Source organism: Rhododendron vialii, chromosome 4a (genome assembly GCF_030253575.1).
Source record: "Rhododendron vialii isolate Sample 1 chromosome 4a, ASM3025357v1".
Taxonomy (NCBI): Eukaryota; Viridiplantae; Streptophyta; class Magnoliopsida; order Ericales; family Ericaceae; genus Rhododendron; species Rhododendron vialii.
Genome location: NC_080560.1, coordinates 3,180,361 through 3,207,937, shown reverse-complemented (window position 1 = coordinate 3,207,937; position 27,577 = coordinate 3,180,361). Strand labels below are relative to the sequence as shown.

Sequence of the window (27,577 nt, the reverse complement as noted above, 5' to 3'; positions counted from 1 at the left end):
AGTTAACTTTTAGTCATCATACACCAGCACTCGCTAGTGTTCTGTGTGAGATCCATACACAGTTCCATCAAGACACAAAGAGCGTGGCAGAAATGTGGCTAAGAGAAAGTGTTGGACCCAGGAGCACTGAATAATCTTACCTCCATATGCTGATACTTATCTCTCATGTCTTCCATCTTCGCAACCTCTACATTTAGTTCCAGAAAGAAGCACAACGAAAGGAAAATCTAGTGTGAATCACTGGTTATGAAAAGTCCCATGTACCCCTAGTTGACAAGGGGGTTGATTTTGAGTCACGAAAATCAACCGCTTCATAAAAAGAGGGGATAAATATCTCTGCCCACTACGTTTGCGTTCTGCATTCAAAAACCTTCGGAACCATATATGGTACCTAATCAGCTCAATCTAAAAAACGTATGCTTGAGCACAAACCGCTTTCTCTGATTTCGAGATTTCTATTTCAATACACGAATTAGTTGCAGAATGGTGTGCATCAAAATGCTGCACCATGTCCTTACAAGATATCAGCTTATGGTCACATAACCAACATAACAATGAAGAAATCGAGGATCCACCACTGTTCCGCAAGTCACATCTAGACATGCGAAACAACTAAACGGCAAAAACTGAAGCTATACCATTACTCAGACTACGCCTGCTGCCAGAAAAATGAGCAGATGGTGGGTTAGGGCTCTCATAATCCTCAGTCAGTCGCCATTAAGATGTCACAACTCAGTGCGGTATGGACGCATATCAAAATGTCTTCATACTTATCAGGCCCTTAGAGGTTAGAAGAATCCCAACTCGCAAAAATTGCACCGACGATTTTATCATGTAATGGTACCCCGCAACAAGCAATGATGCCACGATCGAGGCCTTCAAGGTACATTCCCTTTGAGAAGTCCAGAGGGCGTCCCCCTGCATCGGTCACCACACCCCCAGCCTCTTCAACAATGAGAACACCAGCAGCGTGGTCCCATATCTTCTCTTTGTATCCAGCTGTTGCAAACTTCATGAAAATTTCAGCATCTCCCCGAGCTATGGCTGCGTATTTCACCATGCTATAAACACGCAAGGGCTTCTTTCTGCCATCACCAGCCCAAGCAGAAATATATCATTGTTAATGTGTCTGACTATGAACTATGAAAGGGCCTGAAGGTATAGACAGTCACGGGCGATAAGAAACAACTTTTGAATGGACAATGGGAAATAGCACTTAAACTTTTAGCACCTAATGAGAGGCCAAAAGGAAAACATAGAATTTGAATGGCTAAAAGACAAGGAAATGAGTGACAATGAGAGGCTTAAAACGGAGTGTGCATATCACTTCCCTAACCATATTCTACAGTTAACAAGTGAAAGCAGTAAAATGACATTAGACAACAATAAGGTTGCTGCATCTTTGGAAAGGCTTCTCAACCTCACCAAGTAAATTCAAAAGCAAGGCGTGGAGCAAGACTATTTACAAATAAATCCCAGCTCGCAATATCTAAACTTCTACTGACGTTAAACTGAAACCAAAACATCTACACAGCTTAATTAGGGAACTGAAGGAATGAAATGCTGTTTTGAATTTGAGGAAATGAGAGCTTTTTTTTAAAAAAAAAAAAAAAAACTTCTGTTAAGAATATAGGTTAAAATTGATTCTTCATTTGGCAGATCTGTTTTGCACATCCAATCACCTAATCTCTCTCAGCCAATGACAATCCAGTCCCGGGTCCAGTCTCTATCTAAGTCGATAAAATTCAAACCAAAACTTTCAATTATCCAAGTAAACAGTTGTAGAATCTAAATCGAAAATTCTACCATATTTTTGTCCAAGTAGACAGTTAAAACCTCTAAAATGTAAAAAGTGAGACGAAATGTCAACACACCTAAGCCCAACGCTGTGAGCAAGTCCAGCGGTGAAGGAGTGGTTTGAATTCGCTCTCTCCATTGGTTCACAAAAAGTCGCCAGTGCTGGATCATCAATGGAAGAAACCTGAATACTTTTTGCAAAGTTTGGCCACTCAAGCGTCTCATCGCCGTGGATTAATGGCTGCATCCATGCTTTGCCACAACCTCTCCTCGTATACATCACACATCCTACATCCCAAGAATGAGGAGAGGGCAGCAATGACTCTGTCATAGCTCGATAGTGTTCGTGATGGTAATTTAGCCATTCCTTCCTCATTGGGTAATTAGGGCACCCAAGAACTCCAATAACAACTTTTCCATCCTCAATCAAGGCTAAAGCAATGGCATACTGGTCCCCACGGACAAACCCTAATGTCCCATCAACAGGGTCAAGGACCCAGTGCCTTCCTTTAGGGCCTCCACTTGAGTTGCATCGGCTGATGGCATTAAGAACTTGGGAATTCCCCAGAGTCTTGGCTGGCTTTTTAAGACCAAACTTTGGAGCTTCAGCTAAGCATTTGTTGACAGTGGTTACTACCACGTCTAACAGACCGGCTGAATCAGGATTGGAAAGAGTTTCGACATCTTCTTCGGCAACAATGGACACGTTTTGGCTACCAAAGTGCTCGGATAGTATCCAGCTAACCATTGCTTGCACACTCCAATCTGTTTATGAAGAAAGAAGCATTAAATGATTAACCGAAGTAGCCCAGAAGCCTATACACATTCACATTAGTATTAAACAAGACCAAGTAGATACCGACCAAGAGAGAAGAAGCTCTCAGTTTGTAGAAAGTAAACCAGTAACTTGTGCTCAGAACAGATACCATGGTTACCGGTCTAGAAGTATTGAAAAACAGATCTTTCCCAATTCAAGTTAACTATAAGTTCTATGCGTGGGTATCAGCTATTGAATTGGATAATGAACGTACCCACCGACCTCCCAAAAACCTTGCATAAACAAGCAATATGAACCCAAAGGAAACCTTATCGTACACCTAATCCAACATTAATCACTGATGGAAAATATAATTGAAATAGATAGAAAACTAGATATTAAGCTGTGATTGAGAATATTCAATCTAAAAGAAACGAAACCATACTAAGTCTCGCTTAAAGCAGAGTTAATTCCAATTCACAAGCTAAAATAAGTCACGGATTTAGAAGAATGGTCTCTAATTTCACTTTCACAATCCTATTACCTTGGTGGTTCACTGGATTTGGGAGACATCCAACCAAACACCAATGTGGCAGTAGCTGAAGTATCCCCTAAACTACTCAAGTCAAGCTTGGGTGAGTTACAGAAGCAGTTTGAACAAGTTGAATAAGCTCCGCTATGCGCAGCCCTACAGCATGTGGAGATGTATAGGGATACAGATGATGCGAGAGAAATATACTTGCCCCAGGGGAGTCAAGACCACACAAGACCTCTGATACAACATAGGAACTTTTGGAGTCATTATACCTACTAACTAATTCGAAGTCAGTAGAGACCCTCCAAAATACAGTACTCCACTCACCTCATTCGCCAAATATATCAAACTAAGCCATTCTGCACAGGCTACAACAATTCACAATCAATTAATAACCCATAAATTCCCAAGAATGGCCAAATAAAATTGAAATACGCTATGGCAAAGACAAGAGAAACAGGACTAACGTTAAGCCTGTCCTTCGTGGCCACATGAAGTAGCTAAAGAAATAGAAGCAAGAGCTTTGCAATACTTCGATATTAATGGATAATGTCAATGTATTTCTAGTTACATTAAATATATTCCTTGTTTCAAAATGTAGTTGACTTTGCTTGTTACATTGCCCAAGCATATCCAATTTCAAAGGGAGAAGAACAAGATCATATACACCAGTGAAACACATCATCTCATACCTAAAGGCTAAAACCCGAAGCAATACAAACACCAAACATTCAAATCAAAGCATATCCTCTGAACAACAGGTAACCATTTAGAAAAGAGGAACAAACTGTACCAACGGGCAAATCATCGTCCTTGGATTTAAGGTGATGACCGCTACTACAAACCAAACCCTCTTGATTATAATCCAATACTGAGAGGATATGACGAGCAATGGCATTTACAATTTTTTTTTTTTTTTTTGGTAAATGTCCAATTTTATAACCAACCAACTCAAACAACGTTGGGATTAAACCCACAATACAAGAACCTATACAAGGTAGAAAATGCCTAACAACAGATGCCTCAAATAAAACTAAGACCCAAGAGCTCTATAGGGGGCCGAAATATCCGAAGGTTCAAAAGGGGGGATGAGGGTTCACACGCTGTTTAACCCATCATAAAAGCTATCACAGTACACCTATAAATAAGTTTGGACATCGGCAGGACCGAAGGATAGACAGGACCACGAGTACTTCACCGAACAAATAAAGGCTATATCCGAACGTACGACACATAAGTTCGCTCGGGGTCTTATCGGGCGCACAGATACAAACTTCCGTTTGTTCGGCCAGGATGTGCTTCGGACGGGATATCCTGCGCTCGGATAATTCCCATGCCGGACGAGGGTCCCGCCGAACCTAAACGATTGTGGAACCTTCCATAAATATCTACTGATAAGAAAGCTGTCCTCTCAGACATTCGAAGTGACATCTCTGAACGATGTGACCATTCTGACATCAACCCATGTGGTTCTGAAAGACTAGGGAAGTGGTGTTCATTAACTGGCCCTGCTAGAAGGCGCCAACCGAGCAGAACGTGACACGTGGAAAGCATGGCCAACTTGCTCAGCACTTCACCTCTTTGCCTATAAATAGAGAAGCATGACCATTGAGAGGGGGATCCAAAAAATCTAATCTAAAAGAACACTTCTTTCTCTCCAACATATTGTTCTTACTAAACTTCTTCTCTCCACCTACTGACTTAATCATCGGAGCTTCTTCCCGGAGGAACAGCCCCCTCCGGTTCTGCAGATACATCAAGACCGGCGTTAGCATTCACGGTCCCACATTCGGGGGTGGCCGCACCAGAAGGAGCACGAAGAGATCACGCCCCCACAATTGGCGACTCTGCTGGGGATGAATAGAAAACAACTTTCGGGGTGTTCTTTGTGTTCTTCGCGTTCATAATCCGTTGAGGGCCTTTGTTCATCTCAGATCCTGTTTGTTCTTCATATTTGCACGGAACAAATGGCTCAACATCTCCCACCTCCGGGCCCAGAGAACTTAACCCTTGGGTTGGAAGGCTACGGATCTATCAACCTTGAGCCCCGTCAAACGGCTAGGGCGGTTCCACATGTAGCCCGCCAACTTTCTTTCCCACCGACCGAGTTGGATATCGCCTTGGCCGAACAAAAACGTCAGGCAGCGGTTATTACTATGCTGCAACAACGGCTAGAGGAGCGGGACGGGGGGTTGACCGTAACCCCTGCAAACGAACATCATGCCGAGCCCAGTCAACCAAAGAGATCCCACAAACGAAATCGACCGTCTCGCCCACCCCAAACGGCCGAACTCGCTGTTACCGAACGACGAACTGTCTTTGAGCGCCTCGATCAGGGGGTTTCACGACCTCGGCTGACAAGCATCATTCGAGCCGAGAGTACTAGATCCTCGGCAACGGGCTCCACAGCGGGAACCAACAGGGGAGGCGAGTCTGTCCGAACAAAACACCGTTCCGAACGAAGGATGAGTCAGAAAAGTGGAAAGAGGCCCGTGGACTTAAATGATCCACCTCGGCGACCCCATACCAGTAGCAACCGGGAATATTCATTTCAATCGCGACATGATTCCGAACGTCACGATGGGCGACACTCCGCCAACTCTGGCAGTCGACACCGAACAGAAAGCAGAGGAAACCGTTCGGAGCACGATAATACGATTGTCCTCTATGATCAATTCACGGGCCTGCCAACCGTGTACCAACCCATCGACCCGGCTCTTCAACCTCGGCACGCCCCATTGACGAGCTTGAGGGAGGCACAGGCGCCCTTAATGCTAGCTGCTCCACGACCGAGGGAAAAAGAGGGGCACCGTCGGCGGGAAAGAAGAAAGACTCCGGAGCGGCATACTGATGTTCTTCCCCCTGTCGCCACACAGATCGCAGCCGAAGGGCAGGCCGAAGACAATTCGAAGCTCGGGAAGGCAAAGGCTTCCCCCTTCGTGGATGCTATTCAACAAGAGCGGCCGCCAGACAGATTCGTCATGCCGAAGCTGAAGTGCTATGAGGCAAAAGAAGACGCAGTCGCGTTCGTTTGTCGCTTCAGGCAAACCATGAGCCTCCATAACTTTTCTGACGCTCTTATGTGTAAAATCTTCCCGCTCACTCTCAGTGAACCGATCATGTTATGGTACAACCAGTTGAAGCCCAAATCCATTTCTTGCTTTAACGAGCTAGAATTGGAGTTTAGCAAACGCTTCGTCACCAGCAACATTCAACCGAAGACATTATCGATGCTGGTGAACATACGAAGAACGGCGGGAGAAACACTGCGACTCTATACCGAGCGTTACTGGGAAGTCTATAACCTTATTCCCGACTGTGATCAAGGGGTAGCAGCCGAGTCTTTCATGAATGGATTGGACCCAACCTCAGCAATGTTTCGTGACCTCTCACGAAATCCACCTAAGACAATGGGGGAGCTCATGACAATAATCGAGAAAGATTGCGTTCACGAAGAAGCAATGGCCGAGCGACATACATCAAAGGCTGAACCTGCCAAGACGATAGGGCCGAAGAAGCAGGTATCGAACGTTCGCCAAGGGCAAGGGAGCCAGGGTAGCTCGGGCCAGGCCTCGAACAAATCGAACAACAAGGGCCGACCCCCGCAGCACCCTCAGCCACAATCCTGGACACAAACGAAAAGAGAACCCCGACCGGACGAATACGTCGCCGAACGTACGGTATTCACTGAACCTATTTATAAACTTCTTAACATCATTGGCAAATTGCCGTTCTTTGTTTGGCCAACGGTACTCTTAGGCACCGTCGGGAGCGGACCGGGGATGTGCACGTATCATAAGGAACTTGGCCATTACACCACGCAATGCCCACCTTTCAAAAGGTATCTAGAAGAGTTAGCAGCTGCCGGTCACCTCAATCAGTGGATCGACGTTCAGCAAAATCCACTTCCTCCACCTCCCCCTCTTGTTGGCAATCTCGTAAGCGTAATACAAGGACTTGTATCCGAAGGAAGGGCGGCCGAACTTCGTTCAGAAATTGACAGGGCTGTCGCCTCTGCGTCAGTTTGCAACGTGGGAGCTTCGGGAAAGCGAAAATGGGAAGATCCGAGCTTCGGCGGTATCATAACTTTTTCTTCCGACAACTTAAAAGGAGTACAACTTCCACATGCAGATGCCCTCGTCGTCACTATTGCCATTGAAAAATCAACCGTACAACGGGTATTGATAGATCAGGGAAGCTCGGCCGATGTCATGTTTTTCTCTACTTATCAGAGCCTCGGATTATCTCCCGCTCAACTTCGGACAACGTCAGCTCCCCTTGTCAGTTTTACGGGAGCCCCGGTTTGGCCACTCGGCCTGATTACCCTCCCTGTGCGAGCTGGATCACGTATCCTGGAGATCGAATTTGTGGTGGTCGCTTCGCCAAGTCCGTACAACGTCATTCTTGGCCGAACCTGGCTACACAAAATGCAAGCGGTTGCTTCAACATATCACCAGGTGGTAAAATTCGTCGGATGGAACGGACGACAGGAAAGCCTGCGAGGCGATCAAATCCAATCCAAGAAATGCTACATCAGCACTGTAACGAACAAACAGAGCTGCATGGAGGTACAATGCGTGGCTGCCGCTCCTATCCCAGTGATTGAGGATGTTGGTGTACTTGCCGAACAACGGTCAGCCGAGGAGCTAATACGTTTTTCCATTCCTGGGGAAGAAGGAAGATATTTTCTGATCGGGAGTTCATTGAGCACGGACGAACGTGAGGAGATCTATCAATTCCTGATTTGAAACATAGAGGTCATTGCTTGGACACCACAAGACATGCCGGGCGTGGATCCTTCGTTCGCCATGCACTCATTGAATGTAGATCCGAATAGGCGACCGGTTGTGCAAAAAGTTCGACGCTCGTCGGCCGCACACACCGAAGCTGTGATAGCAGAGGTGAATCAACTGTTGGAAGCTGGCGTCATTCGGGAAGTGCTATACCCCACCTGGCTTGCCAACCCAGTGGTAGTCCCGAAGAAAAATGGGAAACTAAGGGTCTGTGTCGATTACACGAACCTCAATGACGCCTGCCCCATGGATCGATTTCCACTTCCTCGGATCGAGCAGATGGTAGACGCAACGGCAGGATGCGAGCGCTTAAGCTTCATGGACGCGTATCGGGGCTACCATCAAATAGCTTTGGATCCGGAAGATCAGGAAAAAACGGCTTTCATCTCGCCTCGGGGAACCTTCTGCTACAAAGTTGTCCCGTTCGGCCTGAAGAATGCAGGCGCCACCTTCCAACGCTCCATAACGAAGATGTTTCCTGGCATGCTCGGCGTAAAAGTAGAAGCTTATATCGACGATTTAGTTTGCAGAAGCATATTCGCTCGGGATCACCTTCGGGATCTGGGAGAGGTCTTTGCTGTTCTAAAACATAGGAAGCTACGTCTCAATGCCGAGAAGTGTGCGTTCGGCGTTAGCTCGGGGAAATTCTTGGGGTACATGGTGAGTCGCCGAGGAATCGAAGCTGATCCTACCCAAATTTTGGCTGTGCAGAGGCTACGAGCTCCAACTACAATTAAAGAGGTACAGCGGCTCACGGGGATAGTTGCTGCCTTGAACCGTTTCATTCGACGTTCGAGCGATCTCTGCCGCCCATTCTTCCGAGCAATCACAACAAGCCGACGTAGATTTGTATGGACAGAGGAGTGCGAGCAGGCTCTGCAATCTTTAAAGCAATACCTATCTCACGCTCCTTTGCTCGTCAAGCCCCTGCCCGATGAAGATCTCTATCTTTACCTTGCCGTTTCCGACCATGCAACGAGCGCGGTTCTTGTTCGGAGAGAGGGGATGGACCATCAACCGATCTTCTATTCCAGTAAAACGATGACGGATTCTCAGACGAGGTATCTGCCTATGGAAAAGTTAGCATTGGCTCTCGTTTCTGCTAAAACGAGCCTCCTGCCCTACTTTCAATCCCATAGGATTGTGGTCCTCACTGAGTTTCCTCTCAAAGCTGTTCTTCGGAAAACGGACACGTCGAGCCGAATCCTGAAATTCTCTCAAGACTTGGCCAACTTCGACATCCAATTCGAGCCTCAGACAGCTATCAAAGGGCAAGTCTTGGCCGACTTCTTTGCCGAACTCACTCCCGGCTTACTAGACGAGGCCAATGCCCTGGCAACCGCTACTGATGAAGCTCGGATTCAAGAAGAAGAGGTTTTGGAAGGGACGTCCGTCTGTCAAACCGAACCACTCCGTGCTCGGTATTCCTTCGGACGCAAGAAACCCAAACGACAATGGAAGCTCTTCTCCGGCGACGCTTGGCGATTGACCGTCGATGGAGCTTCTAATGTTCATGGAGCTGGTGCAGGCATCGTCCTTGTCTCACCCAGCGGGACTGTTCATGAAAGCGTGGTTTCAATTGGGTACACGGCGACGAACAACGAGGCGGAATATGAAGCTCTAATTGCAGGCCTCCAACTTGCTCTTCGGCTGGATGCGGATTCGGTTCATGTCTTTTGTGACTCTCAGCTCATCGTGGGGCATTTAAACGACGATTATCAAGCCAAAGATCAACGTATGAATGCTTACGTGAGCCACGTCTTAGCTTTGTTCGGAAGATTTGGACGCGTAGAAGTGGAGTGGATCGCTCGGGAGCATAACGCCCATGCTGACGCCCTTGCAGGTCTTGCTTCAGTCTACAAGACCTCGGGTAGTCGCACCATCACCTTTGACGAGGTCCCCAAACCGAGCTTCGAAAAGCCGTCTGAATGGGTTATGGCCATCGCCCTCGGCCCAAGCCAGCTGGATTCTGTGGTTGCTTACCTGAAGAATCAAGTCCTACCGACGAACAAGCGCGAAGCGTACAAAATCCGTTGCCGAGCCGCCAATTTTTTCTTGGGACCGAATGACAATCTCTACCGACGGACTTTCACTGGCCCCGATCTGCGTGTCGTCCACGACGACCTTGTGCCAGCCGTTCTGGAGGAACTTCATTCGGGTAGCTGTGGGGCTCACTCAGGAGGACGGTCCCTTGCACAGCGTGCCCTGACACAAGGCTATTGGTGGCCGAAGATGGTCAAACAATCCGAAGAATACGTAAAGCTCTGTGTTCGGTGTCAAAAGCAAGCATCTCTCATCCACCAACCTGCATTCCCCCTTAAAATGATCACCAGTCCGTGGCCGTTTGCGGTTTGGGCTTTTGACATAGTTGGCAAGATGCCGAAGGCGCCTGGAGGATTTGAGTACATGCTCACTGCCACAGATTTGTTCACCAAGTGGGTAGAAGCTTCCCCCATGATCAAGACCACCGCCGGGGACGTGGAACGCTTTATTTGGAAGCACATTATCTCCAGGTTCGGCGTACCGTACGCCATCCTTTCTGATAATGGCTCCCAATTTGTTGCCTCCGCTCTCAAAGCTTTTTATGCGAAGCGCCACATTACCATCCAAAATTCCTCGGTGGCATATCCTCAAGGTAATGGACAAGCCGAAGCATCGAACAAGACAATCACTCGGGGGCTGAAGCGCCGTCTGGATCGAAAGCTCGGTAAGTGGGTGGAAGAGCTTCCACACGTCTTGTGGGCCTATCGAACAACACCTCGGCGGTCCACCGGCCGTACTCCGTTCGCTATGGCCTACGGTATGGAGGCTGTCCTCCCTTTATCTACTATGATCCCTACAGTTCGGACGGAGAATTTTAACCCTATCGACAACAGTGCTTTTGTGGGTACCGAGTTAGATTTAGCCGAAGAACTACGTGACAATGCTAACCTTCGGCACGCCGCGTACCAGCAAGAAGTTGCAAGGGGCTACAACCGCAATGTTCGTGCTCGACCATTCAACGTCGGGGACTTAGTCCTTCGGATGGTTACCGAAGCGACCAAGTTGACCAAGCTGAAAGACCCCTATGAAGGACCTTACCGAGTGGTTGAGAAGATCGGGCATGGAGTCTACAAGCTTGCTGAAATGGATGGCACGCCAATCGCTAATCCATGGAATGCCCAAAAGCTTAGGAAATTCCATGGCTAGTGTTGGCATCTTTTGTACAACTTTTTGCTCGGCCCATACGCCTTTGAGCGTTATGCACTTAATATAAATTCGTCCAGTATTCTGCTTTATTTTTTCTTGTATATGGGGTATTTCATCTAGCCCCGGTAACATCTTTTGTTCGGGTGAAATTCTCGAAGCCCATGCTAGTTTGATTGTTTGGTTTACGTTCTCGAAGCCATTTGTTTATTCGGGTGAAATTCTCGAAGCCCATGATAATTTGTTTGTTCTCGACGCCATTTGTTCGTTCGGGTGACACTCTCGCAACCATGATCACTCTTTCGGTTCAGTTTTCCCATCCTACTGCCTTATTCTATTCCTCTAGTAATACAATAGGGCAGGGGGCTACTATATGGGTAAACCTGAGTTCATCTCTTATTAACTTCATCTCTTATTAACTTCAGTCACATAAACAGTCCTTCCGAATGGAAATACTTCGAAAATTTCTGAGTTATGATGTATATGATGTATATACCGAATAAAAAGACTTGGCAAATATTTATATACTTAGAAACAACATCCATACCGAACGAATAGACGACTGTCATTCAAAAAGAAATTCTCCATGTTTTAGTTACATTCAATGTTCGGCAGGGTTCCCATTGTTCGGAGCCAACCATATTCAAAAATATGCAACAAAAAAAAAAAACAAACAAAAAAAAACACAGAACTAAACAAGAACAAATCTAATCCGCTGCAGCGTCGGCTGGGGCTGATGGGGTTGGAGCGTCGGTTTGGGCCGGTGGGATTGGAGCGTCGGCTGGGGCTGGTAGAGTGGTCGAGTCGACAGCATCAGCTGTTGTCTCCTCTGCTGTAACTTCGGCAGGGGCGAAGGGTGGTATTTCCACCAGACTCCTCCTTTCGTCGCCAGCTTCAACGCCTGCATCGTCGAGACCCATGTTGTAGTCGAGCATAAAGCTCTCTTTGTGCTGGGCCTCCTTCATCTCATCCTGCACTTCAAGGATTTGATCGGTTACGTCTTCTTCGGCCTGGGCGTATCCTTTCTCGTACTGCCCCTGCACCTCTTTCTCCATCTCCTTCTTCATTTCTTCCCTCCCCAAGGCTCTCCCCTCGGCCAGCCCCTCATCTTTTCCCTCGGCTCTGGTCTGCTCGGTAGACTCCTGCAGCCCCTTGATGAGGTCGTTTTGATTGGCGACCTGGACCTCGAGGCTTTGCCTCACGAGCTCGGATTGCTCCAAGCCCTTCTTGTACTCCTCGGCCAGGGCCTTGTTGTATTCCACCGACTGCTTTTGCAGTTTTGACTTCTTGTCATATTCGGTGAGATGAAGCTGGGCACTCATTATGGACTGGGTGGCCTGTAAACAAAGCAAAACGAAAGTCATTCCGACGAAATAAGGCATTTGTGCAAAAACAAAACAAATTTGCAAGTGTAAAAGCATTTACTTACCCTTCCTACGTGATAGTAGTATTCACTCAGGGCTGCTTTCAGAGAGGGGGGATTCTGTACATCCCTCGGCAAAGCTAGCCCCGAGTGGAGAGTGAAAGCCAGGGAGGGATCCTCCCTCAGGCTATCCGATTTGAGAACCTGCTTCTTGCCGGGTGTGATGAAGCTTGGCACCCATGGGGTGTCAAGGTCGACGGCAGTCACCCTCCCTTCTCCTTCTGCGGCGGCTTCCTTCGGGTGCTCCACTTCTTGGCCCTTTCCCTTAGTGGCCGCCCTCACCCTCTTGCTCGCAGGTGGTTCCTTCGGGGAAGGAGGAGCACTCAGTGGTCGCTTTTTAGAGGGTGGGGGAGGTGGGACTTTCTTGCTCGGGACCGAGCCCGAAGCGGCTGCACCTCCAGCCTTCTGCAGTCGGGCCTTCTCCCTCTCTTTTTCCTCCAGCTTCTTCTGGAGAACTTCCTTGATATTTCTCGGAGGCATAACTTCTTGTTGTTCAAGGAAAGGCTCTTCTTCAGTCGGAAGTCGGATTGACCCTCGGAGGGGTTTGTCGAAGCTCGGTTGGAGCTCTTGTGGGATGTCCTCGGACTGCTCAGGCTCGTCAGTTACCTTTCGTCGGATCCGACCGCCGTAGGTAGCTGTATATTTGAGGATGGTTGAGGCGTCTCTTTCCTCCGCTGGGATAGTGAGCAGGGAGTCGGCAAGACCGCAACCTTTGGCCGCCCTTAACAGTACCTTGTTGATCTTGGTGGTATCTGCCGAAGAAAAGCATGAAATCGTTAGTTAAATTTTGACAACTGAAATCAGAGCAACAGAAATAAACATTTGAAATAACAGACAAGTGTTCTTACTCGGCGTTCCTCTGCGTGTGGCTATTTCAAACTGACCGTATTCGTGTTCGGGGAATTGGAAATTTCCTCGAACCTCGACGTAGTCAGAGGCCCATTTCTCCGAGTCGTACATGCCCTCGGGAATGATCTTTTGCATCTTCCTCCGGGAGCAGAGGTAGTATCGAGAGTACCGAACGTTTCTCGACATCATATAATTTTCAAAAAAATGAAAGGCTTCTAGGCGGAACATCTTCACCTCAGCAAGGGCGATTACCGAGTGAATGATGCGGTAGGAATTGACGCTCAGCTGGCACGGAGTGAGATTGAAACGATGAAGTATCTCTCTCAGAACTCTGTGCATCGGGAACCGAAGGCCCCCTTTTGAGATTGCCATCAAGGGGACGGTGACATGTTCGTCACTATATCTTATTCGGTTCCCTCGAACTAGTGAAATGATAACGTCGTCGGGGATGTCGTAAACGGCTCGGAAGGCGTCCAGGCTCGTCTTATCTTGGAAGCATTCCAAATAAGGGCAGGGGTCCTTCCCCGTTCGGTCAGGGATCACATCCGGGTCCATCGGGACGATCTTCCTCTTCACCTTCGGCGGATGCGACGAGGATTCCCCAGCAAATCCGGCCCCTTCATCCGCTCGGCCTGACGAAACAAGTGGAGTTCCTGGTCTCGACTCGATTTCGTCATCTCTTTCGGCCTCTTCTTCCTCTTCTGCTTCGTCATGAGGATTCTCGGATGACGACTCACCTATATCTATAATATCGGGGTCCGGCCCCACCGTTCGGAGAGGAGCCACCATGGCGGGGTAGTCGACTCCTTCCACGCCCTCGGGGATCCTTCCACTTGATCCCGTTCGGTAGTTTCGGGCGAAATCTCTTATAGCTTCGGCTAACCCTGGATCGGATCTACCAAAATCCGAATCTTCGGAATCCACCGACCGATAAGATTCGCCCGAAGAAGGTGACTTTGCAGACTCCATACCTAGAAACAGATAAGTGCATGGGATAAAACCGTTAGCGATTTGCACGGCCAGGAATCTAAGTGCCTACGTTCGTTGTTCTGTGTCGTTAGGAGAGATCCCACCTCTGCTCAGTTATTTCCCGAGCGATATCCCCTCGGAAGAAATTCCGAAGGAAGAACTTATACCGCTCAGGGAAACAATTGGGAAACAGAGATTGAGAAACTTAACAGGGCTTGTGAAGCTTCTTAAAGACTGCCCCTTTGGAAAAACCTCACGTTTGAAGGTGTTCACGTGTTCGGAAGAACACGATTTGAAGGTGTTCACGTGTTCGGAAGAACACATGAACACCTGGGTTATCAGGCGATCGTTTCAGTCCAAACGAAATGAAAAAGCCAATAAAAGGGGGTAAAAACACTCAAAAAACACACGAATCATATCACGGGATGAAAGAACTCGAGAAATACCTGAGAAATCAAGAGAAATCTGTGATCGAAACCTTCAAATCTGCAGATTTCTGGCGATTTTGGTCTGAAACGGCGCTTGAACAGAGATACGATCGAGATGGAGAGAGAGAGTGATTTTCTCTCTCCTCCCCTTGCCCTTTTTATACTGAGTACAGGATTCGAAGCGGTTTCTCACCCTGACCGTTGGATTTGGGCGGGAGACTGATGTCCCGCTCGATGAACGACGCGTGGCGGGTCTGAAGCGTGCAGTATCACTACCCAGTGAAATCTCGACACCTGGCATCATTTCAAATCGACGGTTACAGAAGCATTTAATGAAAGGCTGCGCGCACATCTCGAAGCGTTTCAAATAGTTTCTGTCCGTTCAACTTTGACGGTTCGTCTGGTCGATCGCTCTTCGGACTTATGGTTCTTCGGATTTATGTCTTCGTTCGGCCAGGTTCTTATTCAACTCCTCTTTCATTTCCGAGCAAGGAAAGAGGGAGTTGAGGGGCTATTATAGGGGGCCGAAATATCCGAAGGTTCAAAAGGGGGGATGAGGGTTCACACGCTGTTTAACCCATCATAAAAGCTATCACAGTACACCTATAAATAAGTTTGGACATCGGCAGGACCGAAGGATAGACAGGACCACGAGTACTTCACCGAACAAATAAAGGCTATATCCGAACGTACGACACATAAGTTCGCTCGGGGTCTTATCGGGCGCACAGATACGAACTTCCGTTTGTTCGGCCAGGATGTGCTTCGGACGGGATATCCTGCGCTCGGATAATTCCCATGCCGGACGAGGGTCCCGCCGAACCTAAACGATTGTGGAACCTTCCATAAATATCTACTGATAAGAAAGCTGTCCTCTCAGACATTCGAAGTGACATCTCTGAACGATGTGACTATTCTGACATCAACCCATGTGGTTCTGAAAGACTAGGGAAGTGGTGTTCATTAACTGGCCCTGCTAGAAGGCGCCAACCGAGCAGAACGTGACACGTGGAAAGCATGGCCAACTTGCTCAGCACTTCACCTCTTTGCCTATAAATAGAGAAGCATGACCATTGAGAGGGGGATCCAAAAAATCTAATCTAAAAGAACACTTCTTTCTCTCCAACATATTGTTCTTACTAAACTTCTTCTCTCCACCTACTGACTTAATCATCGGAGCTTCTTCCCGGAGGAACAGCCCCCTCCGGTTCTGCAGGTACATCAAGACCGGCGTTAGCATTCACGGTCCCACATTCGGGGGTGGCCGCACCAGAAGGAGCACGAAGAGATCACGCCCCCACAAGCTCTGTTTGAGATGTTCCAATGGCTACATAGCCTTTGGTTCTCAAAAGAGTTGGGGTACTGCTTCCACGTGCAAACTCTAAGACGAACATTATCATCAATACAAGCTAAAACTTCACTTGAGCTTCTATGTTGCAAAGGAAATCCAAGCTAGAGGTTGTTATATTTATAGCAAAATAATGTTAAAGATTTTTAACTGAGTGAAACATATACTTACGTTTGCCACATTTGACATTTCCAACCATACCCAATTGGAAACAAGTAAAAATATCATCATTCAAACCTCAAAAACCAAAACCAAATCAATCTCAAACATCCAAATCAAATCATACTCTCTAGCACTAAAATCAAGAGCCCAATTCAGGAAAAGGAAAAACAGAAACAAATAAACCTCATTTTTTTTTCAAATACCTGCAACAGTGACAGGCGAATCATCGTCCTTGGACTTAACATTATCACTGGTCGCAGAAACCAAACCCTCTTGCACTCTCTGACACAGAGAACAGGCCAAGTGAACAACTCTCACGGCCACATCCAACTCTTCCGAGTAGTTCTCGGCCTCCATGAGATCAAATCCGCCTGACCCAGATGGGCAATCCGCGTTATCAGGGAGACCCTTTTCTGGATTTGGTGACTGAGACTTGTATCTACATGGTTAGGTCATGAAAGTCGCTTCCTTTCGCGGGGTGGCACAAACGATTCCGCTTCCTCGACAATGGCCCGCAAAGTACTAGGTGGAACGAGAAATCAAATACAATAAGCATTCTATCTACTTTCAAAACGAAAAAAAGAAAGAAAAGCAATCTATCATTTGTGTATTTATTTTTGATTGCCTATTTTTTTGGCATTTGGTTTTGGTAGGGTGTATACTCCATGATGAGACATGATGAGACGTATTGTACTCCGCAATATTGATGACGCATTACATTGTGCCCGAAAGGTAAAGCACTCCGTCGAAAAGTCTTAAAAAGACAACTAGACACTGTCCTAGGACCGAGGGATTGTGTTGTGCAGTTTCATGTTGCACAGCGTGCTGCGTAACTTTTGGTGAGGCTTTCCTGCATCGTTCTAACGATCAGAGACGTTCACCGCGTAGAGCTCGTTGAGTTATACATGTGCACCAAAAATAAGCTCGATCAAATATCGTTAAGTACATCATCGGAACATATATAACTTGAAAAAAATGAATTCTAATTGATATGAAACACTGGATCAAAACCACTAAATCTATTTTTTTTCAAGTTATATATGTTCCAATGAGACACTTAACGATATTTGATCGAGCTGATTTTTGGGTGCACTTGTAGAACTCGACGAGCTCTACGCGGTGAACGCCACCGATAGCCGAACCGATGCCGGAAAGCCTCGCCGGAAGCTACGCAGCATACTGGGTAGCATGAAGCTGCAGAGAACAGTCTCCAGTCCGCAGACATGAGACTTGAAGAGTATAAAGAATATTAAGGGCAAATTTCACTGACCTCCCCTGAGGTTTCTGAAATGACATTGTCCTCCCCTTCTTTACCTGACAATACGAAGGGACCCTCCCACTGTTACCTGCCCGTTAGAAAATGGATGGAGAAGGTGATGTCATTGTATTATACTTTTTACAATACATATACTATCCTCACCAGACTCTTTACCTCTCTCATTTATAAAATATAAAATACAAACATCTCTACATTTTGTGCTCGTTTCACTTTGAAATTTTGCCCTTATTTAAAAGGATTCATATTTGTTAATTTTCTGTCAAGTTTTTGTGAATTATTGGTTCATCTCGATAAGATGAATTGAAAAAAGTAAAAAATTAAGACTTTTACCAAATATTTTGAGAAATTCAATATTTTTGGTAAAAATAATAATTTTATACTCTTTTGATTCCTTTCGTCGAGACAAATCAAAAATCCACAAAAATTTAACGCAAAACTAGCAAATACGAAAAAAATTCAAATATGAACAAAAACCAAAAAGCCTAAAAAATCCCATAAACAAGCCCGCACAAAAAAAAATTGGTGGGTTTGTTTGTGGGATTTTTAGGCTTTTTAGTTTTTGTTCATATTCAATTTTTTCATGCAGGCTTGTTTATGGGATTTTTAAGCTTTTTTATTTTTGTTCATGTTTGAATTTTTTTCGTATTTGCTAGTTTTGCATTAAATTTTTATGGTTTTTTAGTTTGTCTCAACGAGAGGAATCAAAAGAGTATAAAATTATTACTTTTATTCAAAATATTGAATTTCTCAAAATATTTGGTAAAAGTTAATTTTTTACTTTTTTTCAATTCCTCTAATTGAGACGAACCAATAATTCACAACAGTTTGACAAAAAATTAACAAATATGAATCCTTTTAAATAAGGATAAAATCTCAAAATGAAACGAGCATAAAGTGTAGAGATGTTTGTATTTTATATTTTATAAATGAGAGTGGTAAAGAGTCTGTTAAGGGTAGTATAGGTATTGTAAAAAGTATAGTACAATGACATCACCTTCTCCATCCATTTTCTAACGGACAGGTAACAGCGGGGGGTCCCTTGGTATTGTCAGGTAAAGAAAGGAAGGACAGTATCATTACAAAAACTTCAAGGGAGGTTTCTGTTCGTATCAGAAACCTCATGCCAGTGAAATTTGCCCGAATATTAAAGATACGACACAAGCATTTAATACATACGTTTTTTTGAAAATGTTAATACATACGTTCACATCCATAAGAGTGGAGGGTCCAGGGATTTTTATTTATTCATTTATTTTTTAATTGGCCTTTTTCCAAAGCTAAAATACTTTAACAAAAAGTTTATTTAATGAAAGTCACGACACACACATACTTGCACACACACTCATAAACATGTTGCTCTTTCCATTCCAATTTGATTGTTCAATTTTAAAAATTCAACTTTTTTAAAATACTTTAACAAAAAATTTATTTAATGAAAGTCACGATGCATAGATATTTGCACACACTCATAAACATGTTACTCTTTCCGTCCCAATATGATTGTTCAATTTTAAAAATGGTCTTGCTATTGTCAGCCCACCGGGCTGACGATAAACAAGCTAGAAGACAAGGAAAACACGTATTTCTGTGCACTTTTTACACCATTTAATATACATTCATACATTCACTATTGTCAGCCTATTAGGCTGATTTTAAAATTTTCCTTTTAAAAATTTAACTTTTTAAGAGAACTCAATAATATTACACAAAAAGATGCAACTTTTAACATTTGCCCTTGAACATTTTTAAAATTGAACACTATTCGTCATTTATTACCACCTCCGTCCCAATTTAATAATTATTTTTGAGAGTTCGTGCCACTTTTTAATTGATTATATTTTGTAATTTCTACTAATATTTTACCGTAAGTAATTTTAAAAACATTGTATTACATAACTAATCAAGATCTATCAAATGGAATCCATATTAGATATAAAATCCATCACCAATTTAAAAATATAACTAAATTTTTATCCGGTTATAATAGAACGAGGGATTATAAAATTGGGACGGAGAGTATTAGTTAGTGATTCCTTATGTGGGTGATGAGATGTTGCCACCGTTACACTCATTCTTCTGTTGTCGCTAAGGGCCTATTTGAATGGGGGCTACCGAAGGAGTATTAGTAATACCCCTCCTAAGATCGTGAGCCCATGGTTTGAGAACACATTTTGCCGGGATATTAGCTAAGCATCGGATTCTCTTGTATCCCATAATACCCCTGGCGGGGGAATTATTTATGAGGAGGTTCTAAGATGTTACTGTATTACATAATATCACCGGATAATATCCCCTCTCTCTTCCATTTCAACTATAAAACAATCTTATCCTTTCATTTTATCCCTTATCCAAATCAAGTACTATTTAATCCTTTTATCACATCAATGTGGGTCCGCCTTTCTTATATAATACCCTTTACTATCTCATCCCTCTATCCAAATCAAGTACTATTTAATCCTTTTATCACATCAATGTGGGTCCGCCTTTCTTATATAATACCCCTTACTATCTCATCCCCCTTCATAACTAATTCCCTTAACCCTTATCCCGCATCCAAACGGCCCCAAAGATTAGAGATTCTCTATGACCTCCTCCACTCTCCCCCGCCCACCAAACAACATATCGGTCGATGAAGTATTAAAAAGTTCTGCCACATTTCTTTCTCACATTTTGTTTTTAAAAAGAGAGAGTTTAGCTGCTCCATCCTAAGCTTTTAGATTCGATTTTTCATGCTAACAATTCTTAGAGTCACCTCACCTCTACACATAAGCGTGTGAAAAAACGGCTGTGGAAAGTACTGTAAGGATTAGTCCGAGGTACACGCAAGCTGGCTCGAGACACCCTGTATTACAAAAAATGAAAAAAGAGTTTAGGTGTTGTGCCACATGGTGTTACTAGTAGTACTTCTCTTGTTTTGTTTTTGATAACAAGGGATGAAGTCAGAGCCGATCAAAACAAAAGCAAATCTCTTTGCGCGCCCCCCCCCCCCACACCACCACCGGCCGACCCCACCCCCCTGAACTAAAATGCCCCCGCAAAAATTCAACCACTCAACCCACGGCATTTTTTTTTATTTACTTAATACAGTAACTTTTATATCTTTTTTCATTTTTATTTATTTAATATTATTTAAGTGTTCCAATTTTCAATCCGGTTAAATCGATGCAAAGATCTTGTTTTTTTTAACATTTTGTCTTCAATGATCATAATGAAATTTTGGCTCGAAGGCCTTTCAACAAGTACCCTAAGACTTATTATTTAGTTTCAGGTCTCTCTTAGGGTGCTCATTGAAAGGCCTTAGAGCCAAAAATTAATTACGACCATTTAGGATGAAATGATAAGAAAAATAAGATTTTCGCACCGGTTCAAACGAATTAAAAATCGGAACACTTATTTTTTTACTCTTTATATGTATTTTTAAATTATTTAATATTATACCCTAGCAATAATAACTTTTATATCTTTTTGCATTTTTATTTATTTAATATTATTTAAGTGTTCCAATTTTCAATCTGGTTGAATCGATGCAAAGATCTTGTTTTTTTTATCATTTTGTCTTCAATGATCATAATGAAATTTTGGCTCAAAGGCCTTTCAACAAGTACCCTAAGACTTATTATTTAGTTTCAAGTCTCTCTTAGGGTGCTCATTAAAAGGCCTTAGAGCAAAAAATTAATTACGACTATTTAGGATGAAATGATAAAAAAAATAAGATCTTTGCACCGGTTCAAACGAATTAAAAATCGAAACACTTATTTTTTTTACTCTTTATATGTATTTTTAAATTATTTAATATTATATGTGTGAATAAATTTTTTTATGTTATTGAAATTTTACTCTTATTTTTTTACTCTTATTAAAATTTTATAATTCTTTTATGTTATTGAATTCATTAATTTTGTTTTTATTTATTTCTTTTATCTATTTTATTTCTAACCACTTGTTTAGATTTCTTTTTATCTTTTTATCTTCAACTATAACCACTCATTTAAATTTTATTTTTATCTTCAATTACAACAACACATCCAGTAAAACAAAAAACTATTAAAAGTAAAACAAAAAAATAGTAAAAGTTAAAAGTTAAAAAAAAACAAAAACAATAATTAAATCTTTTAAAAGAAAAAAAACTAGTAAAAGTTAAAAAAAAACTAAAACGGTAATTAAAGTATTTTGAAAGTATTAAAAAATTAGTAAAAGTATAAAAAAACAGTAATTATTTACTTTTAAAAAACAAAAAAAAAACTAATCAAAGTAAAAAGAAAAAAAAATCGAAAAAGGAGGGAAGGAGGGGCAAAGGGGGGAAAGGTGGTGGGGCCGGGGGGAGGGGGTGTGTCGGGAGGTGCGAGAAGAGGCTTTCAAAACAAAAAAGGTATGAAGTCAGACACCCTCTCCAGTGGTCCCTCTTGTCGGTGGCGGGAGTTGAGCCAGGCAAACTTTGGGATTACGTCTCCTCTTAACATGAAGTACTCTCTCATTACCTTGATTCCACCTCGAGAACAAAAATAAAATTGGATTGATTTTTTCTTCCAGACTTTTGGAGAAAATTTTGAAGGGAACTGATTTTCGCGCTTCAAGATTTACTGCAGGCGCTCCACTTTTTTGTTTTTATATTGTGATGTTGCTGGCAACATCAGTGTATATTTTGTTTTTACACTGTGATGTTGCCGGCAACATCACAGTGTAAAAACAAAAAAGTGGAGCGCCTGCAGTAAATTTTGGAGCGCGAATATTAATTCCCAATTTTGAAATAGAAAGTCTAGGTACCACGAAACCCGACTGCTGACGTGGTGGGGGACCACTCTTTTACTGGCAAAAAAAAAAAACGTGCCCTCAAACACCCCAAATCCTAAGAGGGTGTTTGGAAACTTATTTTTGCATTTTCGGATTCTCATTTTTTCATTTTGAGTGTTTGGCATCCCATTTTGAGAATGGATTGTGGGAGAATGGATTTTCGATTTTTGGATTTAGAGGCAAAAACCCAAAAGTAGGTCTAGAGGTGTTTTTCACATTTTTGCATTTTCGGATTCTGTGGTCAATTACCAAAATACCCACTTTCCTCTCTTTATTTTCGACAAAGTAATAAAGACAAAGGGCAATATGGTAAAAATCTAACCCATAATTCATTTTCGACAATCATCTACCAAACACTACTACATTTCAAAATACATTCTGCACAGATCTTTCAAACATTCCTACCATACTAAAAATACATTCTGGTCATAATCCAAAAAACTGAAAATGAAAAGCCAAAAAGTAGGTTCCCAAACACCCATAAGTCTCATGCAAACGGGGAGAGAGAGAGAGGAGCTGGACAGGTTCAGAGGGGCTACCACCGACGACGAGATGATTTTTGTTTATCACCAAACTATTTGCCCTTGTTATTACCTACTCTATATAAGTTACATGCTTAACATTAAGAGGAGTGTTAGGGACAAAGAAAATGGGCAAAGAATTGACCCTTAAAGTGTACTTAAACGGCTTAGATTTACTGCACTACTCTATATAAGTTACATGCTTAACATTAAGAGGAGTGTTAGGGACAAAGAAAATGGGCAAAGAATTGACCCTTAAAGTGTACTTGAACGGCTTAGATTTACAGTAAATCTAAGCCGTTCAAGTACACTTTAAAGGTCAATTCTTTGCCCATTTTCTTTGCATGTAGCATTTCTCTAACATTAATTCCTTTGTCACAGGATTACTTGCCATCACTCAGCCCCAACTCAATTATTCCACTCTGAGTTCCATCTGGTTACCTACCTAGTTGTCGGGCAGGCATTTAATGCATGATGGTGACCAGGCTGACTAACGAGGTATAGTGTGCTCAAAATTCAAACTCAATTGCGTTTGTATAAAGTAAATTTAGACCCCATGAATATATGGAGAAAATGATGCTAATTCATGCTGTGTTTGAATTTGGATTTGAAATTTTTTTTAAAAAATAGTAGGGGTAATAAGTAGAGAGAAATAGAGAAAGAAATATTAAAAGTAGGAAGTATTTTTTGAAAAATGCTTTCTGAAAAGCAAAAAGAGCAAGGCAGAAAGATTTAAAATGGAGGATCTAGTCATTACTTATTGGTTGGTTTTTCTGCCAAGTGAATCATAGGAACGATCAAGATCTTCCATATTCTTGTTCTGTCTTTTAAACAAAAAAAAAATTACATACACTTTTAACACTAAAAAAAAAGTGTGGATATAAAAAAAAAAGAACATGAAAATCACTCATCGAATTAATACGTAGGGAAGTAAAAACTTGTGTGCATAGCCGTCATCTAAGCTTTTTCTCATGAAGAGAGTTCCAATTGAACTCCTCAACATTCAACCTTCTATTTATTGCCCTTTGCCATGCCATGATGACCCAGGGTGCTGTACCCAATTGGTGGTCCATTTTTTTGGGCAGCCCTAAACTATATTCATTGACTTCTACTAGCTCCTTCAAATTTTCGAATCATTTTAGGGGATAATTATAGTTTCATGTTTGGTTCTGCTTGTGGTTTCTGTAAATACTATGGGTACTAGTACTCACCCAGTGGGGAAAGGAATTAATCCCAGACCAAGGGGATTTTACTTTCTAAGTCTAGCACTCGCCCTTATAATTAGGGCAATTCCTGTGTGTCCCTTTTGCAATATCATTTTGATCGCCTATCGTCTCTAGTCTATACCTAAATTTTGTTATTCACACCCATATATTTTTTGTCAATCAATAGAAGAGATTATTACATCATACTCTATATGAAGTACAAAGTACAAACTTGGAACACGCTATATCAATTGTGAAAGTTCACGAGAAAACTAAACCCAATAACTCAACCAATACAATAAATAAGCCCATTATAAGATAGGAAAAGCTCCTAAGGAAAGAACACATGTACACAGGTGAAAAGACTCGAACTCATAATCTCCTAAACTCCTAGTGAGATGCAAGAGTCTTGAGACCAACTAAGTTAACTCTAGTTAGTTTATTCAGACCCCTACCGAAGAAGTGGAGTTTTTAAAGTAATTCTCAAATACATGAGCACCTCATGAAAGGTTTTTGAGCCCGTTCCAGAAATCTTCTTATTTTATAAGTATTTATTTTGGAACTTCTTAAACAAAAATAAATAAATACTTATTTCACATTTTCAAACTCAAAAATAATGTAAATGAAAAATAAATTTTCAATTTTTTTTGCACCATATTAAAGATCTCAATGAAATCTATCAAACGAGATCCATATTGATAGAAAATTTATTTGCGTAAGCACATGATTTTTAAGCTTCAAATTATTTTCTTAAAAAATAAATACTTATTTCCCTTTTGTGAAACATTCCTCATCATTGAATAAAAAAATAAGTACTTAAACCCGTTCTGAAACGGGAACTACTATAATTTGTAGAAAAAAAAATTGAAAGGTAGCTAAACTTGTGCGGCCAAATATGTACTGTACTATTGAAAACAAGTAGTTACCTTACTGGCTACGGTAGTGGCACCGTCCGAAAGCCAACAGCTGCTCACTTTCACAAACCTCTCTCAATCACAAAATTACTCAAAAACCTCTCTCAACCACAAAATTACTCAACACCCAACAGCTGCTCACTTTCACAAACCTCTCTCAAATCTCAATCACAAAATTACTCAACAGCCAACTGTAACCAACACGCGGCGTTCACCCACATGATTATCTTGCAAGGCTAGTAGGCACCCCTCTACATATACATGAACACATATTTAATCTCCTAAAATCTAGTTAAGCTCAAAAGTTCTATAACCACACCCGAAACACGCACCCAAATACACAAATACTCAAGTAATTCGGGTGTGGTCGTAGAATTGTTGCTAGCTAGTTTATTCCCCGCGCATAAAGTTTACACACAGTTTTAAAACACATCTCCAGACACTTAACGGTGCGTGACGTAATTTTTCGAACTATTCAATTTATGGTCTATAACTTTAAGCCAAATATTTGCCTCAATAGAATCGTTATTATAATCTAACGGTTTTGATCATTAAAATGAGAATGTACGACTACTATCTTTTAGAGTGTATCTGGCTCAATAGAACTGTCATTATAATTTAACGGTTTTGATCATTAAAGTGAAAAATGCACAACAATCTATTTAGGGTGTCTAGCTAAATGGAATCAGCGGTGCTACACCCACTGTACGATTTCATCGCTCTCTCAATCTCACTGTCGTTCCGGCAATCAATGGTCTGGATTTTAAACAAACTCCGTTCACATTTGGACGATGAGATTGAGTGCGGTGGGGCAACGGGGAGGAGTCGGTGCAGACTTTTCAAAACGGAATAGCACACCCATAGGGCCTTTGACGGCATGCCTTGTATATATATATATATAGTGAGATACTAGACCGTTACTTACAAGGAAAACTTCATTCGGTTGAGGGCGGGCTATGGTTTGTTTCTGCTTTTTAGTGGATCAGAAGAGGACGATGAGGCGGAGCAAACCGGTGGCGGGGACCTGTTCGCGGTGCCGCTGCGGCGCGAGCGTGGCCGACATGAGGACGGCGACGAGGTTTTGCTTCGTCCCGATTTATTGGAAGTCTTGGAAAGCTATTGTGTGTACTTTCTGTGGAGCCGTTCTTAAGTCTTACAGATAGAAAGTTAGGCCAGGCCCAGGCACTTTTTGCTATAATCTCCATTTCCGTTTCTCTTTCTCAAAATTTCTCTGCATCCATATTTGTATACATCGTGTATATTATGTCACATAATACATACAGTATATTCAGGTTTTGGGGATTTTGGAAGAATCTTTGTTGACATGGAATCCATGATGAATTGGGGGGAAGGTATCTGCCTACAGATTTTTTATTCTTGGTTTTTGTGCAAGTAAAACCCAACCTGAGATGGCTGTTGTTTTTATGAAGATCCTAGTTTCTTTGAATGATAAAGCTTAGTAGTGTAACTGTTCAAAATGCTATGCGCTCATGTTCATTCTCGCTCTCTCAAGTAATTCGAGATGTGACTTTGAGACGCTTTCACGCTCCCGATCACGCTTGCGCTTGGGAATTATGTGACTTAGGTATTGGTGGTTTAGGCAATACCCTTAGTTACATATAATCCTTCAAAATGCCCTACCCTTGCGCTTTCAATTCTCGTACTGTGCTCGCGCTCTCAATCTTTTCTTTGACGGATTTTAGTGGTTTATGATGTGGTTGAAAGACGCTCTCATGCTTGCTCTCGTCACGCTCGCACACACAAGTTTCATTGGATCAATAGGCTTTGGTTTAAACATCATCTTCCTCAATTTGTTTACACACACAAAAGGTTAAAAGGCTAATTATGTCACGTGTCCTGATATCCCTGTTCAAATTTGGATGCATGTCGCTAATTTTCTTTACCTAACGTTTGAGGGAACACAGTAGTCCCGGCAGCATATATAGTAGGCTAGTCAGAGTTTATGACTGTGTTTTAGGACAACTATTCAGTATCCTTGGAGCATCGGCACGTGATCTTTCATACTCTCTTTCCCGCAGATTAATAAGAAGTTTAAAAATTTAGTAATGGACTCCACACCAATGTGTTCAGGAGGAAGAGGACATTGAATAATTTTCTTTAGCAGATTTTGGGAAGGTCGAGTTGAGTTGGTTTCTATCCCGTTAAAAGGGAGGTAGTGGGAGAAGGAAGAGATGGAAAGAAGGGTTTCGATGTTTTGGGGGTCTTAGCTAACCCCGCCCTCACACAACCCGTAGGCCTTGTTGTTTCTGAACAAAGACGCAGAAACTAATCTATCAGCTTTGCGTATAATGTCCTATTGTCAATTGAAGATTCATCCCCCTCCGAGGGTCTTATCTAACCGCCCTCACATCACCAGTAGGCCTTGTTGTTTCTGAACAAAAGATGCTGAAACTAATCAATCAGCTTTGTATAAAGTCCTATAGTCGAATGAAGATTCCTCGCAATCCTTGTTGTTTCTGAACAAAAAGATGCAGAAACTAATCTATCAGCTTTGTGTATAATGTCCTATTGTCGAATGAAGATTCATTCCCCTCCAAGGGTCTTAGCTAACCCCACCCTCACACCACCCGCAGGCCTTCTTGTTTCTGAACAAAAGAAG

The 27,577-nt window shown here is 42.8% G+C and overlaps 2 protein-coding genes across 3 annotated transcripts; one reads left to right on the top strand and one right to left on the bottom strand.

Moving 5' to 3' along the window:
* Positions 1–420: 420 nt before the first annotated feature.
* Positions 421–16,907, bottom strand: LOC131323327 (PAP-specific phosphatase HAL2-like). 2 transcript variants are annotated; one of them, XM_058355059.1, is made up of 3 exons: positions 16,451–16,907; positions 1,875–2,562; positions 421–1,085 (listed from the first exon to the last, which is right to left on the bottom strand). In XM_058355059.1, exons 1-3 carry the CDS (start codon positions 16,602–16,604, stop codon positions 782–784), a joined length of 1,146 nt encoding a protein of 381 aa, XP_058211042.1. In that variant the 5' UTR covers positions 16,605–16,907; the 3' UTR covers positions 421–781. The 2 variants fall into 2 exon arrangements, with proteins under 2 accessions (XP_058211042.1, XP_058211043.1); XM_058355060.1 differs by lacking the exon at positions 16,451–16,907 and adding an exon at positions 3,099–3,453.
* Positions 16,908–25,854: 8,947 nt separating this feature from the next.
* On the top strand, positions 25,855–26,331 carry LOC131323325 (uncharacterized). The gene has a single exon (XM_058355057.1). The coding sequence runs from the start codon at positions 25,914–25,916 to the stop codon at positions 26,118–26,120; it is 207 nt and encodes a 68-aa protein (XP_058211040.1). The 5' UTR covers positions 25,855–25,913; the 3' UTR covers positions 26,121–26,331.
* Positions 26,332–27,577: the final 1,246 nt, after the last annotated feature.